The sequence below is a fragment of the Bison bison genome, unplaced genomic scaffold (assembly GCF_000754665.1).
Source record: "Bison bison bison isolate TAMUID 2011002044 unplaced genomic scaffold, Bison_UMD1.0 scf7180017864252, whole genome shotgun sequence".
NCBI lineage: Eukaryota > Metazoa > Chordata > Mammalia > Artiodactyla > Bovidae > Bison > Bison bison.
In genome coordinates, this window is record NW_011494824.1 from 3,577,777 (window position 1) to 3,592,253 (window position 14,477).

The 14,477-nt window shown below is 35.7% G+C and overlaps 1 protein-coding gene across 2 annotated transcripts in view; it reads right to left on the bottom strand.

Annotated features, from left to right (window-relative positions):
• The window catches only part of AP3B1 (adaptor-related protein complex 3, beta 1 subunit), a 236,718-nt gene that overhangs the window by 168,703 nt on the left and 53,538 nt on the right, over positions 1–14,477 (bottom strand). For both annotated transcript variants that reach the window (XM_010847632.1, XM_010847633.1), the window contains exons 4-6: positions 10,324–10,419; positions 9,557–9,717; positions 7,119–7,185 (exon numbers count right to left, since the gene is read on the bottom strand). In XM_010847632.1, the coding sequence (XP_010845934.1) occupies positions 7,119–7,185; positions 9,557–9,717; positions 10,324–10,419 (324 nt within the window). The remainder of the gene's footprint in view (positions 1–7,118; positions 7,186–9,556; positions 9,718–10,323; positions 10,420–14,477) is intronic.

Below are 14,477 nucleotides of genomic sequence, written 5' to 3' on the forward strand. Positions count from 1 at the left end.
GGGTTGCCATTTCCTTCTCCAGGGGATCTTCCTGACCCAGGGATTGAACCTGGGTCTTCCGTGTTGCAGGCAGACACTTTACCATCTGAGCCACCAGGGAAGCCCAATAGATACCTTCAGACAATAGCTATCTAAGTAATTCTAAGATGTTTTTCTAGTTATATTACCATAACTGTATTCCTAAACCCAAAGTGACTTATTTTGGGGAAAGGACTTTTCATATGACAAATATACATATTTATCTAGTAAAAGGGAAAAACACTTCTATTTTAATAGGCCTTTTATTTCTACCTTTTCTTAAAATCAGAATGACACAACTAATTTTGAAATCTCAATTTCAATAAAATCTTCCTTTAGACTAAAAGAAGCAACAGAAGGTAGATCTCAAAATCAACAGAGATTAAAGAGAGTTCTTAAACATATTAACACCTTTCAAAATTTATTTATCAGCAGCAACAGCAATGTCATCATCATTATCATCATGATCCCAAAAAGCTCCTGCTGACAGCAAATAAACTCCTTTTAAAATGTGGAAATAAATTAAATTTGGATCATTTAATGAGGAAATCTTAAACAAAAATGATTTAGGTTTTTTATTTTAAATATTAATGCTAACACTATTAATTAGTGGGGAAGAAATATAGGTATATCACTTCAATATATTATATCTGGCAAGAAAAAGTAATAATAAAGATAAGATCAATAAATATCTATATAGATATCATAATGTTTTCAATCTTTTTACATCAAACTATAAGCATACAAAGGAAAAAATAATCAGAAAACATTCACAAAACATAAACACTTAAATACTGGGTATACAACCTAATTACTGGGTAGAATGTTAATGCTACCTGGGGAAACGTGAATCTCTCAACGCAAAGTCAGAGAAAACAAAAAGATTAAAATCAAAGCTCTAAGCAACACGAAAATACTTCGGAATTACCAAACTTTAATTACATGTAAGTAGAAAATAAGTTCTAAAATCAAAGAGTTATCTGTCATTTATATATCACAAACCTTACAAAGATCTATGATAGTCTGAAACAACTGCCCAGAATAAAAGCAGACACGAGTCAGAAGTGGGCATAAGAGAGAACTGAAAGCAAGAGCAGAGAGAAAGAGAGGAGCCTATGTGTGAAAATACTAAAAAAAAAGATTCCTGGTAGATCAGAGCAGAAGATGAAAATCAAAACAATTGATGAAAGTTATCCACACAAAAAATCCATGATGAAGCAAACAAACAACTATCACGTAACACTTCAAAATGAATTAACTTGCCTCAAAGAAGCATTTCAAGATCACATAAATGAACTGAAACTGAAAATCACAAAACAGAAATGAACAAAAGACAACAGGAAGAAACAGAAGTTGATTGAAACCAGAAAAGAAATAACCAGACACCTTAATTAAACTACAAAATGCCCCCGGCAGAAAATAGTTGAATAAAAATTTAGGAAGGGGAGTTTAAGAAAAGTACAAAAAGAACCAAGAGAAAGAAAGCGAGATAAAGAAGTAAAGGCAGCAAAGATCCAACTTACAGAAAACTGAAATCTCGGAAGAAAAGCTAACAGCTGAACAGCAGTAATATTTAAAACTTAACAACAACAACACCGCTTTGCCAGAAATAACATAAATTCTAAATCTATATTGTAAAAAGCCTCACTGGGTACCAGGAAAAAAACTGACCTTGACACATCGGACAAAACTAAAAGATAAAGAGAAAAAAAATCCTCAGGGTCAGCATCTTGCTTAATACACACACATGACAGGCATTTCGTTTAAACTGAAACAAGGTAAGGATGCTCACCATCTCCACCACTACTGAACACGGTACTAAAGTTATAATTAACTATGACAAGAAAAATTAGAGTCATTAAGTATCAGAAAAGAGAAAGTAAAGTAATCTCTATTTGCAAATGATATGATTTATTTTCTGGAATGAAACAATGGAGGTTGAAAGATAAAACTAAATCAAACAATAAAAGAATTCAGTAAAGAAGCAAAATATAAAATCACCATACAGAAAATCAATAGCTAGCTTTCTTCTATACCAATGTAACAAGTTCAACCATACAGTGTTAATGCAATTTCGATTTACAACAGCATTCAAGGAAGTAAGGCTAATGATAAACGTAATTCTTAAACCAACATTTAACTCAATTAGTAGTCCCCGTCTCACTACTCTTCACAGAGTACATGCTGGCAATTCTGAAACAATACTTTATCTGCATTCCAGGACTGAGTAAGTGAGTGTAGTGGATAATGTAACTCACATTTCTTAATGCTGGAAAAGGAAGTTACAAATATTGACATGAAAAGGCAAAACACTGGAGAACCATGTACTTCTGCTCTGAAATTACAGAATTCAGTATGAACTACTCCCGCTTCATATGGGTAGAAAACAGATGTAGGTTCTTTCCTAATTTAAAAAAAATAAACATATCCTATATATACTTTAGGACAGGTAGTACCTCACAAATGACAAGACAGTCAAAGCTCCCAAAGGACCTATCTACCAATGACCAGAGCATGACACACACCATTTGGGAAGTAAAACATTGAAAATAACAGTAAATACCTAATTACCTGCACCAAGAATATAGCAAATTAATGCTCACAATTATTCAACAAATACTAAATATCTACTATTAACAAGTACAATATTTTTTTCTATCGTATTTTGGAAATAAATACAAAATACAGGGTCAGAACCCAGACATTCTAAATTTGCAAAGAAAGTGTATTCTTTACATCCCTTTTTGAGTCGTTTGTTTCTTATTAATCTCCTATTACGGTGTCAGGCACTGTGCTAAGGATTTTATATACAATAACTTCCTCAACACAAACAAAAACTTTATAGATTGGAAATAATAAGGCCTAAAAATTTGGAAGCTGAAATTTATGAAGGCTTAATACATAGCTATTGTTCAGTCGCTTAAGTAGTGTCTGACTCTTTTGGGACTCCATGGACTGCAGCCTGCCAGGCTCCTCTATCCATGGGATTTCCCAGGCAACAATACTGCAGTGCACCGTTACTTCCTTCTCCAGGAGAGAAGGGGATGTTTTCCCCTTCTCTAGAGGAACTTCCCGACCCAGGGATTGAACCCGCCTTTTCTGCATTGCAGGTGGATTCATTACCTCTGAGCCACCAGGGAAGCCCCTAATACATAGCTAGTAAGTGGTAAAACTTTAGGCTCAAATACAATTCTGTTTAATTTCAAAGAAGACAGTTGTTACCCATGACATGTTACATCTTGTTTGAAAAGACATGCACATATTATATATGGAGATTTCATTTCTAGGCCAAGAAACTAATTTCTTTAGCTTATTATGTAGCAGAAATCATGGCAAACTACCTTAAAATAAAGGATCTGTTTCTTACAGATCTTAGTATTCTTCACAGTACTTGGCAAATGTCTTCAAGACAGAAGAAACTGAATTTTTTTTTATTATTACTAAAATCAAGTTATCCACAATATCAATAACATTGATTTTGTATTTGGGTCTAGAAGCATATAACAAGTATGCCATACAAAAGACAAAAAGGAATCAAATTTCTTTTCTCTGTCTTCATTATGCCAACCACTACAGAAGAAATAAAGATTCCTGCTACATTATTGACTAAAAGAAATTTGCTATCTAGTCTCCAAGTATGCTGCTACTGCTGCTAAGTCACTTCAGTCGTGTCCGACTCTGTGCAACCCCATAGACGGCAGCCCACCAGGCTCCCCCGTCCCTGGGATTCTCCAGGCAAGAACACTGGAGTGGACTGCCATTTCCCTCTCCAATGCATGGAAGTGAAAAGTGAAAGTAAAGTCGCTCAGTCGTCTCCAACTCTTAGTGACCCCATGGACTGCAGCCCACCAGGCTCCTCAGTCCATGGGATTTTCCAGGCAGGAGTACTGGAGTGGGGTGCCATTGCCTTCTCCGAGTCTCCAAGTATAGTCTCAGGTAAATACAGTAGTTTCAAAAATACATAGCGAAAAATATCACTAAAAGAGTTACCATACACAATATATACACTGGATATTAAAAAAAAGTAGTGAAGGGGGAATAACAAACAAAAAAAGACATGAGACATAGAAAAACATAATGGTAGCTATAAATCAACTATATTATAGTAAGAAGTAATGTCAATGGATTAAACCATCTAAACAAAAAGCGTATGTAGTCAGACCAGAGTAAATATCAAGATCCAACTTTATACAGACCTCAGGAGACACACATTAGATTAAAAAATACCAACAGGTTGAGAGTAAAAAGAAGGAAAAAGTATATCATGTAAACAGCAATTGTAAGAAAGTTGTACTTAAACAGGACAAAGTAGAATTTAAAAACTGTTATGAGAGATTGAGACATTTTATAATGACAAAAGGAAGGTAAAAACAATTTTAAGTACATTCTGCTTATTTAACTTATATGCCAAGTACATCATGAGAAAAGCTGGGCTGGAAGAAGCACAAGCTGGAATCAAGATTGCTGGGAGAAATATCAATAACCTCAGATATGCAGATGACACCACCCTTATGACAGAAAGTGAAGAGGAACTAAAAAGCCTCTTGATGAAAGTGAAAGAGGAGAGTGAAAAAGTTGGCTTAAAGCTCAACATTCAGAAAACTAAGATCATGGCATCTGGTCCCATCACTTCATGGCAAATAGATGGGGAAACAGTGCAAACAGTATCAGACTTTATGTTTCTGGGCTCCAAAATCACTGCAGATGGTGACTGCAGCCATGAAATTAAAAGACGCTTACTCCTTGGAAGGAAAGTTATGACCAACCTAGGTAGCATATTGAAAAGCAGAGACATTACTTTGCCAACAAAGGTCCGTCTCGTCAAGACTATGGTTTTTCCAGTGTTCATGTATGGATGTGAGAGTTGGACTGTGAAGAAAGCTGAGCGCCGAAGAATTGATGCTTTTGAACTGTGGTCTTGGAGAAGACTCTTGAGAGTCCCTTGGACTGCAAGGAGATCCAACCAGTCCATCCTAAAGGAGATCAGTCCTGGGTGTTCACTGGAAGGACTGATGTTGAAGCTGAAATTCCAATACTTTGGCCATCTCATGCAAAGAGTTGACTCATTGGAAAAGACCCTGATGCTGGGAGAGATTAGGGACAAAAGAAGGGGACGACAGAGGATGAGACGGCTAGATGGCATCACCAACTCGATGGACATGGGTTTGGGTAGACTCCAGAAGTTGGTGGTGGACAGCAAGACCTGGCATGCCGCGGTTCATGGGGTCGCAAAGAGTCGGACACAACTGAGCGACTGAACTGAACTAATGCACCAAATATCAGAGTTCCTAAATACACAAAGCAAGCAGGGACAAAACTGACAGCTCTATAGTTAACGGTAGACTTCAATATTCCACTTTTAATGAGCCACAAGAAGGAAGATCAATAAAGAACAGAAGACTTGAACAACACTATAAACCAATGAGACCCAAAAGACATCTACAGAATACGCCACCGAAAGGCCAGTAGAATATACATTCCTCTCAAATACACACTGAGCATTCTCCAGGACAGACCGTATACTAAGCCATATATTAACAGCCATAGTCTGGCTTAGCTGGTGGCTCAGATGGTAAAGAATCTGCCTGCAATACAGGAGACTTGGGTTCGATTGCTGGGTCAGGAAGATCCCCTGGAGAAGGTCATGGCAACCCACTCCAGTATTTTTGCCTGGAGAATTCCATGATCAGAGCAGCCTGGCAGGCTCCAGTCCACGGGGTCGCAAAGAGTCGGGCACGACTGAGCGACTGAGCACAATACGAGGCTAGTGGCTGCTATATTGGCTTCTATAAACAGATATGCATGCAACTGGGTGATATCTTCCTAAAATGAGCTGGAATCCTTTTTTTGAATAGTTTTGAAGGTCGTGTTTTCTGTGGGTGCAGAGGACTCCACCAAAAGATACCATTACACCAGCTCCTCCAGAGGTCTGCTCACAGATCCCACGCATTGCCATTATTTCTAGATCTCATTATTATGTCACTATATATAAAGAATAAGAGTGGGATAGGAAGGAGGAAGAGACACGTACATTTCCAAAAGATGGGGAATTTGCTCAGTACTAACCAGCCAATAAAACAGTGTTATACATATGAAAACATTTTAGTATCTAAGAAAAAAAAATAACACATTTATACTACTAAAACACACTCCTCTATTTTTCATTATCTCTTTAATACTCAATACATTATAAAACAATTATTTGTTTTCAACTGATTCAGCCTTTAAAAATCCTAGGAAATCACTGTTTAAAATAAAAAAAAGTTGGCCTTAAAAGCAGTCGACAATTTAGCTACAGGTTAAAGAAAGAATTGTCTTTCCCCAACTTGCTCTTCTTCAGACTCTCATGAAGAAATATGTAACAAACTAAAATTCCAAATGGAACTTTTCTCTTTACCTGGACATTTTTATTTTTCAAGATTTTAATGAGCTCCATTAATATTTATATAATTTCAAAATCTAGTTGTTGTTGTTCTGTCGCTAAGTCCTGTCTGCCTCTTTGCACTACAAGGACTACAGCGTGCCAGGCTTCCCTGTCCTCCACTGTCTCCCAGAGATCGCTCAAATTCATATCCACCGAGTCAGTGATGCTATCTAACCATCTCATCCTCTGCTACCCTCTTCTCCTTTAGCTCTCAATCTTTCCCAGCATCAGGGTGTTTTCCAATGAGTTGGCTCTTCGCATCAGGTAGTCAAAGTATTAGAGCTTCAGCTTTAGCATTAGTCCTTTCAATGAATATTCAAGGTTTATTTTCTTTAGGATTGATTGGTTTGATCTCCATGCAGTCCAGAGGACTCTCAAGAGTTCTCCAGCCCCACAGTTTCAAAGCATCAATTCTCTGGCACTCAGCCTTTTTTATGGTCCAAATCTCACATCTATAAGGACTACTGGAAAAAAAACATAGCTTTGACAATACAAACTTTTATTGGCAAAGTGATTTTTCTACTTTTTAATACATTATCTAGGTTTGCCATAGCTTTCCTTCCAAGGAGCAAGCGTCTTTTTATTCTATAAGAATTATTATGTCATATATATGATAGTAAAATTAATATTATATAAATAAAGCACAATTTATTGGACATGAAAAGATATTACTTACTGTGCTTTTATCCTTCAGAAGTTTTTCAATTATTTCAATTAACATTTCTTTCTGCTCTGGATCAAGGCTAAAATATAAAAAGAAAAAACTTACGTTAATTTTTTTTCCTTTATTTCTAACTTTAAGTAAGGCTAATCATTTCAAGAATATGAAAAATTTTTAAAGTTGGGGGGAGAAAAAGACTTTAGATAGAAATAAACAGAAAACAAATTTAAAGTGGAATGAGTTGACTTTTCCTATTCTATCTAAAGTTGCTCATACTAATTAAACCCAGATATCAAAACCATTAAGAAAATAGTTAAAGAACAAAACTACTTCTTAAAATGAACTTGAAAACCTCAAGAAAGTAATTACAGTTAGTTAAACCACAAAACCTTTTTTTAACTAGGGGGAAATAACAAAATAGGAATCATTTTTGACCATGGATACCTAACTGTCAAAAAGAAACACATAGAAATTTCCAAATAAAAATTCTGTATCATTCTAGTTTACTGACGGAGACATGCATAATAAAACCTGACATCTAAAACCAAAAAGTATAAACAAAGGCTCACATATAAATGACAGATGCATCATAATACCAGCTTTACATACCGAAAAAATTTCTTCCTAGCACAGAATTCAATTGTTCATTCACTGAGAAACTAAACAATGAGCCTACAAAGAGAAGTAAGACAATCTAGTACAGATAGTCCCAGATATAATCTTAAGACATAATGGTGCTATAGATAAGGGACTATGGGGATAGGGAACACTGATGAAGGCAGGAAGGTTGTAGAGGGTTTCTTTTGGGATGTGACATCTCAGATGAATCTTAAACAGCTTTAGAGCTGGAAAAAGTGGAAATATTCTAGGTAGAGACTAAAAAGGAACAAGAGATGGTAATGAGATAAGAAACATTTTATGGAGAGGACTAATAGGCACTACTGAGCTACTAGACTGTAAATTCAAGACAGAGAGAGGTAACATGGAGCCCAGTGATGGGCTTTAAACTGTCATAGTGAGCTTTGATTGGAGAAGGAAACGGCAACCCACTCCAGTGTTCTTGCCTGGAGAATCCCAGGGACGGGGGAGCCTGGTGGGCTGCCGTTTATGGGGTGGCACAGAGTCAGACACGACTGAAGTGACTTAGCAGCAGCAGCAGCAGCAGCAGCAGCGAGCTTTGATCTTATTTTGTAAGTTAATAAATAGAAAGGATAAAGACTACGAAGCATGAGTCAACTTTGACAATTAACCTAAGAAAATGAGTTTCACTTTTCATAAACATTATGTAAGTTTATTATTGACCATTATAATTATCTCATTTATAATTACCCTGGAGGAGGGCATGGCAACCCACTCCAGTATTCTAGCCTGGAGAATCCTATGGACAGAGGAGCCTGGTGGGCTACAGTCCATAGGGTCACAAAGAGTCTCACTACTGAAATGACTAAGCACATAATTATCTGAACACTCAAAAATTTTAATTGTTTCAAATTCCACTCTCCCTTCTCTAATGTTTCCTAACTAATCCCATTTATATTTTACTTTAAGAAACCCTATATGACAATCTCTGAGCTCTACCCTATCAAAGGCACTGTCATTGTGCCTTTATATATACATAGTTCATTATTTAGCAATACCTTACTTTAATTATAGATTGCTTTAATTATTTGGCATATGTTTGATTATTTCCCCTCAAAATGTGATAGTACATCCTCTAACATTTTCATACATCTTATGCATATAGCACAACACCAAAAACACAAAATGATCTTGATAAAAGCTCATGAAATAAATGGTAACTGAAAATAATACCAAATTATGAAAGATAATAATTCTTTTATATAAGCATTATATATTCTACAGAGATTAAGGTACCATATATATATGTATATATGTCTATCAATATAATTATACCATATACAATATATATATCACATAAATATAGTATGGTGCTATATTTAAAAATCAGTATTTAAACAGTATTTAATAAAACAGCTCTGGAAAAGCAGCAAGGAAGGAAGGGAATAGCAGGACCAAAGATGGATCAAAGGGTAACAAAGTGAGCTGAAAAGATAACAAGCTCTAGACTCTACCCTACAATAAGGAAGAGGAAAAAAATCTTAATTTTCTAATAACATAAACGTATGTATAATGAGAAAAACTGTATAAATGATAATTCAATATCTGATTATTTTTAAGTTATAAAATCCATAAAATATCACTGTCCCTAACAGGCTTACAAGTAGAAACCCTGCAAAGGCTCCCAAAATAACCAAAATAAAATAGAAGATGTATAAAGAATATTTGTGGGCAAGGAGAAAGAAACATGGTCACTGAGTTTACTTACTCAGTTTAAGGTCAAACTATTATATGAGCGAATAAAATACGCCTCCGTGGGCTTTAACATTCCATGCAACATTAGGGATGTTTGGTATTATTTATAAAGTACCAACCTGTACAGTTTTTGTATTGCGTGGGCTGCATTCTTCCTAACGTATGGTGATAAGTCAGCAGAAGCTTCCTTAATGGCAAGCATCATAATAGGTACAATAATTGGCACTCTAATACTTGACAGAACTCTCAAAGCACTTGCACGAATTAGTTGATTTGGGTCCTAAAAATAGTACAAAAATATTCATCAAAATTTCAAGTTTGCAATATTTCAAACACATCATTATGAAAGAGTTAACAGGTGCTTATAGGATATAACACAACAATAGCAAAAAAGAAAAAAAGCTACTTAATTTAAAATAAATAACCAGTATATGGAAGTGGCTAAGGAAAAAGAGAAATAAAACGTTTCTTTCTCTGAATAATGTTTTAACAAGCAAAGTAACGTTTTTAGTTCTACTTGATCATATATTACCAAACATGCAGGTTTTTAGAGTTCATAATAATAAAATGCTGCAGGTCGTTAATTTTATCTGAAAAAAAAAGTCACGCCCCCTCTTTGTATACTTTCTACAAGTTAGTGTAATGATGAAGAGTTCTTTGATGCACAATAATGATTACATTGAACATAACGGAACATACAAGGCAAAGCCCAGTTGATTATATAAATTATTTTCCTAGGGTATTGAATAGGCACAGTGAGAGGCCTTTTAACTCTTTCAAAACATGACTGCACTATTGAGTGGATTATTGCTCCACTTCTTTAAATGACACACCTTCAACTGTGCAGAAATCCTGCAGCTATCTGCCTGCTCACTCTACTATTTACCTTCAGAGCTCGCTGAAAAGTGCTTATGGACAAGAGGGCCAGATCCTGCTGCTCTTCAGCGTATCGGACCAGGTAAACATACACTAACTTCTTGATCTGTGAAAAAGAAAAAACCATTTAATCCTAGCCAGAGTGAAAACTAAACATTCAATACTGTCTATACAAAAATCCATTCTCAACTTTCCTAAACTAAGTAACAGAACCTGCTCATAGGCTACACTGTAAAATAAAGATAATACAAGATAATTAATAGAAACAGAAAAAGTTTGTAAAGTAAGGATTTTACTAATCTAATCTGTAACAGCAACATCCTATCAAAGTGTCCTTCCTCTTGAAGGGAAAAAAAGTTCCTGAGCAAAACTTATACAAGAGTATTAAAACATTAACTAAACTGCAAAAGTATTTTCAAAATGAGGGATACAAATAATAGAAGGAACTTGGGTTCTGTCCACTAACCAACTTATGGTATGGGAACTCACATTTGCTCATCTGTCAAAGGTGCTGAAACACAATTCCGATTCTATGATAAAATTCAGATTCCAAAAGACATTACATGGTATTTTCAGCTCCGGAAGAATGTGTGACAACAGCATCAATTTAATGTAATAAAAATTCCAGACGAATGGAAATGTGTTATGAAAACTGTTTTCAAAGGCAATTAAATCACTAAATTTATAACAAAATTATGATGAGCAGAAAAATTAACCGAAAATTGAAATCTGAGTTGAAATTCATCAACTGCTTCCTTATGACACTGCTTTCAGCTTGTATCTCCCTTTACAAATATCTTCAGATACCACTGCCTGATTAATTTTCTGATATATTTCCACAGTACATATCTAAAGGTTTATGCAATGTTCAAAGAGCATGGGAAAGAAGGGGAAGTAGCTAGAAACAGCTGGAATCAATGCTGAAAAGGAAAACAATGCTATACTGGGCCATATTTTACATCATAGGAACCAATGTGGATTTCTTTAGGGATAACAGTCAGGGCTTCCCTGGTGGCTCAGATGGTAAAGAATCCACCTGCAACGGGGGAGACCTGAGTTGGATTCCTGGGTTGGGAAGATCCCCTGGAGGAGGTAATGGCAACCCACTCTAGCATTCTTGCCTGGAGAATCCCATGGACAGAGAAGCTTGGCAGGCTATATCGATAGTCCATGGGTTCGCAGAGTAGGACACGACTGAGCACCTAAGCGCAGCACGGCCGTGGCCTTCTCGTCCTCACGCTTCAGCTACTCTTGACACAGACAGCAGAGTTCTGGGTTCCTTCACCATGCTGTTTGCTCCCTTCTGAATTCACCCCAATTTGCCTATGTTCTTTTCAGTGTGGCACTCCAAGCTACAAATGAAGTCTAAGCAAGACAAACTAGTTAAGATTTTGTTCCAGATGAGGTGCTTTTACTGAGACAACTAATTCTTGATTAAAACCATATACTTTTTCCAAATGTACTACTGACTAAATCAATCCATACTTGAATAATTGGCCTAATGAGGTCTTTTAAAAGGAGGACACTATCTTACACATACCTATAGAAATTTTCAACAACTTAAATTCGATCCATCATGGCACCCTCCTCAGATAATTTTAGCTCTTAATCTATAATCCAACCTATTTTACTATTCTTCACAATTTCAGGAACAAGAGTGAAAACTTGATGAACATACTTTCTACATCTTCATCATTACTAATAAAAATGCTAAACACACCATTTCAGGGTAATATCAATTTGTCTGTACTATCTTGACAGGGTTATAGGTGAAATTAACAAAAAACATATTTTCAGTTACTCTTCAGTGTTGAATAGACCCACAGAATCTTAAAAATGAAACCTAATATATAATACAGCCCATACTGTATGTAAAACCTACTCAATACAGCCCATAATCTTCCCTTTCCAGTCAATCAGAAACAGTCCTCAAATATAACTTGATTTTGTCTCAATCTCCACTTAGTTTATCATCCTTTTTTCTCTCAAGTTCTACTAATCAAAATCTTCCATAAAAGCAAACATTAAACAATAAAATTTCCACTAGTAGGGGAACAGTAAAACAAATTACGGTATATCCACATAACATTGTATTATGTGGCCATTATATATAATTAAGTGAATCTATATTTGACATTGAAAATATGTCCTTGTAAAAATTTTTAAGGATGCAAAACAGTATGTATTTTATGATCTCACTTCTGTATTAATAGAAAATATACACACACATGCTATATTTTATCAGTCTTAGGATACACCATTCAATTTGTAAGATGTACCATAATTTCATGGACCACAAGAAAGGTACAAACCTCTGCCAATTTTAAGTCATCCCCAATTGTAAAGATAAGTCCCAACTGCATAAACTTTAAAATAGAAAACACATGTCTTAGACCAGACATAATACGGTAATAATAGCAAATAGTTATATACTTAACTATGTGTCAGGCACAGTTCTAAATGTTTTATTCAGATTAATTAATTTTATATTCACAACTCAATGAATAGACATTATCATTTGTACTTTACAGGTGAAGAAACTGAAGCACAGAGACGCTAAGTAACTTGAGCAACATGGAAATCTATTAAACGAAGAACCAAGATTCAAAGCAGTTAAGCATAAAAGTTAACATTACACAGTAAAGTGTTAACAGTGACTGTCTTTGGGTAATGGTATTAACCAGTGACCTTCACCCTTTACATCTTTCTATATTATTTAATTTTTTTACAACAAATATTAAGTTTATACTCATAAACCAATAGAGACATTTTCACTTCAGGGGTGAATCTCATGTTTCCAGACAACCTCCAACTCCAAAATAATAGTACTTTCTCTGATTTTAAAAGTATTTGAAGTTTTCATTATAAACAATCTGAAACAATGTATTTTTAAGTTCCCACACTCCTCTAAGATGGCTTTTTCTATAGCATTGGCAACATGTAGCCACCAGAACTATTTTAAATGAGTTCAACAGACAAAAACTCAGCTAAATCAACAAGTTTTTGCAAGTCAACTGTGACAGCCCCCTGCTGTTGAACGTTAGCCAATCAGAAACAAATTCACTCCAAAAAACCACACACCTTGGCCTGTCAATCAATCAAAAGCAGATCTCACCCAAATGCCCACTCATCCACAGATGATACCAACCCACTCAGACCCCTTCAAGTCAATCAAGTGATCTCACATAAGAATACAAAAAATGGGTTCCAAAATTAAATGATACTAGTATCCAAGATGGTAACCAAATGATCCAAATATACCCAATGCTTTAGATTATATTTAAATAGATATATAAAATCTTTAAATTCTTAAATCCCAGTTTAAAAGGCACTTATCATTTTCTCCCCAACCAGATTTTAAAGTTCCTAAGATTACAACAGTACTTTGGCCACCTCATGCAAAGAGTTGACTCATTGGAAAAGACTGATGCTGGGAGGGATTGGGGGCTGGAGGAGAAGGGGAGGACAGAGGATGAGATGGCTGGATGGCATCACTGACTCGATGGACGTGAGTCTGAGTGAACTCCGGGAGTTGGTCATGGACAGGGAGGCCTGGCGTGCTGCGATTCATGGGGTCGCAAAGAGTCAGACACGACTGAGAGACGGAACTGAACTGAACTGAAGATTACAACAGCACCAAAAAGGAGCCAACATTTGCTGGTTGACTGATCTGCACCAATTTAAACGTATCAAATCAAGATTTTAAATAAGATATTTTTCAAATCTTGGAACAAACGTGAGGTTATTTAGTACAGGCACCATAGCCTGGCACACAGTAAGAGCCCAATAATAATCAGCTGAATGAAACATCACAGCCCAATGAGAGACAATGGGCGGGGGGTGGGGAGGGACATTTCCTATTAGATTGCTATATCTAACTTACCACCAATAGTTACAATTCATGAAACAGATGTTTAAAAGGACATCAACACACTGTTAGAAAACAACAGGTATTAAGAAGATTGCCTCCAAAGTCTTTAACTTGTGGGTTTTTTTAAAAGAAAATTAATCATTTAAAATACTCTTTCTCTTCACCAATTATATTCAGATCTCAGTCTACAGTTCTCAGCAAAGTGTGGAAACAAGATTGGGTTGGGTCCACACCCACCTCCTCATCTTCTTGGGATTTATTTCTCAGCAACATCTTTTATTTACCTAACTGTA